At 54.3% G+C, this 2,361-nt stretch overlaps 1 protein-coding gene across 1 annotated transcript; it reads right to left on the bottom strand.

Annotated features, from left to right (window-relative positions):
• Positions 1–272: 272 nt before the first annotated feature.
• LOC104548408 (dolichyl-diphosphooligosaccharide--protein glycosyltransferase subunit STT3A-like) lies at positions 273–1,664 on the bottom strand (the record flags this gene model as incomplete). The annotated part of the gene is made up of 5 exons (XM_010194420.1): positions 1,577–1,664; positions 1,276–1,336; positions 771–892; positions 538–683; positions 273–363 (listed from the first exon to the last, which is right to left on the bottom strand). Coding segments are annotated over exons 1-5 (508 nt in total), but the record flags the coding sequence as incomplete, so codon positions are not given.
• Positions 1,665–2,361: the final 697 nt, after the last annotated feature.

The following is a 2,361-nucleotide window of genomic DNA, read 5'->3' as shown; positions in this document are numbered from 1 at the left end:
CGTCCCCTGGAGCGTCCATGGGGTTATTGTGACCTGAGTGCAGGACCCTGCACTTGGCCTTGTTGAACCCCGTGCAATTGGCCTCAGCCCATGGATTCAGCCCATCCAGGTCCCTCTGCAGAGCCTTCCTACCCTCAGGCAGATCAACACTCCCTCCCAACTCGGTGTCATCTGCAAACTTGCTGAGGGAGCACTCAATCCCCTCATCCAGATCATTGATCAAGATGTTAAAGTCATGAAAGGTTTCCCTGCTCCGAGCGTTGCCAACTCACCTTCGTTATCGTAGGAGCCAGCAACGGATCGAGAGATGTACCCGGGCACGACGGCGATCATGGCAGCAGCGAGCAGCCCTGCCCCGGCATCCTGGGGACAAAAAGCACGGCCAGAGGTGGAAAAAGCCATCAGCTTTGGAGGGTTTTGTTGCTGTGCTACACTACGTGTGGACGTGCCTCGAAGGAACAAAACCTGAGCGCTGGAGTGCTATTTTAAAATTGATTTCCCGGAAGTTTTGGGGTCTGAGCGGTTTCCCCCCCTCACCTTGAGCTCTTTGGTGAGGTGGTAGGTGACGATGGTGGTGAACGAGGAGAAGAGGGGCGCCAGGAACACGCAGACGTTTCGGATGTCGATGGTGACGTGGAAGAAGTGCAGCACGTGGTAAATGGCTGCCGAGGTGATCATCAGCCCTGTTAATTAACCAGCAGCGTTAATTAATTCGTTAAGCCTGCGATTAGCAGCAGCGCAGCCCAGGGTGCCTCCCCTCTCGGGCTCACCTGGGTAAATGGTGCCACCGATGATCCTGCCCAGGGGGTACCAGGCTCGGTCGTCAAACCAGTTGTGGAATTTGTAGAAGCCCTCCTCGGCCAGAAAGCGCGTGGTGCGGTAGTTGAAATACCTGCAACGAGGCAGGGGGTGCCAAACTGGGTGCCCCTTCCCCACTATCCAGCACCAGGAGAGCCCCAAAGCGCTGCAAAGCCCAGCTGCAAAGGCTCATTGACCCCCTAGAAGTGGCTTTGCAGCGGTGACAGCGCTCGAGTGAAACAGCAACGAGCCTGGGACGTGGGCACAGGTTGTGTCCTCACACAGATCCAGGCTGCAGGGCGAGGCCTGCAAAGTGAGCGGCAAATTTTGGGGCTAGAAGAGGGAAAAGGAGCGAAAACCGCCCTCAAAACCCCTCACCCTCCACGGGGAATAATTCGAGCTCGGCAAACGCCACCCGAATTCCCATCTCCAGAAAATAAAAGGAGTCACAAAACAGGGGGGGGGAAATTCACTTACGGGTCAAATTCATGGATGACGCTTTCGAATCTCAGGACGGAAAAAAGCCTCGTGGAGAAAGCTGCGGGCACAGAAAAAGGGGCAGGGTGAATCTACGGCACTCACTGAGTTTTCTTCAGTTTACTCATCTCATTTCACCCGTTACAACTGTTTCTGCCTCTACGTGGCCATTAGGAAGACGGAGAAAGACGTGGTTTTCAAAGGAAAAGATATGGAAGGAATTAAAGCGCTCGCTGGAGGAAGACGAGAGCGTCACAAGCTGTAAAAGGAGCAAGGCTGGCACGGAGGGACGCGGACTCACACAGCACAGCTGCCATGGACAGGATGAGGAGCTTGAGGAGCGTGTCCTGCTTCTCGTAGGAGAGCCGCAGAAAGCCCAGCTTGGTCATCTTCACCTCAAAGGCAGGGAGCGAGGGCGCTCAGACACCTGAAACGAGAGAAGCTGATTAAAAAGCAGCCAGGCTGCAACCTCGCAGCATCTCTAAACCTCTCGTGAGATGGGATCTTAAACACCGGGAGCTTTGGCTTCTCCAAATCCCCTCACCTGGTCGCTCGCCCCACGTCTCGGCCGAGGCTTTTCTTGCTTTTACAGAGAGCAGAACTTCCGTGGGGCAGGGGATGTGTCTGTTTCTCTGCTGCAAAACAAAACCCGAGCGTCAGCTTTTAGCAAAAACCCCCAGTTTTCCCCTCTCTGGGGTTGTAAACGACGCATTAAAAAATAACCCATGGAAATGGCAAGGAGTCAGGGCTGTTTTCTCATCCACAGGAGATCTGAACAGCTCCTGCCTGTGCCCATCTACGACGATTTCTTTAAAATACTCCTTTACCCAACTAATCCAGAACAAAACCCCACTGCTCCCTGCAGGTTCAGTCCCACAACGGGCAGACAAACCCTCAGATCCTCTGAGCTACGGCACCGGGGAGGGCAGATTTGGGCAGGCTGAGATTTAAAAACCAAACACAACTTTGGCCTGAAACCCCCCCCCTCTCTCTGTGACCCCGAAGCGATTCGGGTGCGTGCTCATTTGTCACTAATTAACACAGAAATAAACCCCGTGTTGTCGTCGTTTCCTGGTTCCTGGGGGT

The sequence above is a fragment of the Mesitornis unicolor genome, unplaced genomic scaffold (genome assembly GCF_000695765.1).
Source record: "Mesitornis unicolor isolate BGI_N332 unplaced genomic scaffold, ASM69576v1 scaffold21141, whole genome shotgun sequence".
NCBI classification, from domain to species: domain Eukaryota; kingdom Metazoa; phylum Chordata; class Aves; order Mesitornithiformes; family Mesitornithidae; genus Mesitornis; species Mesitornis unicolor.
This window is presented reverse-complemented; position numbering and strand designations above follow the sequence as displayed.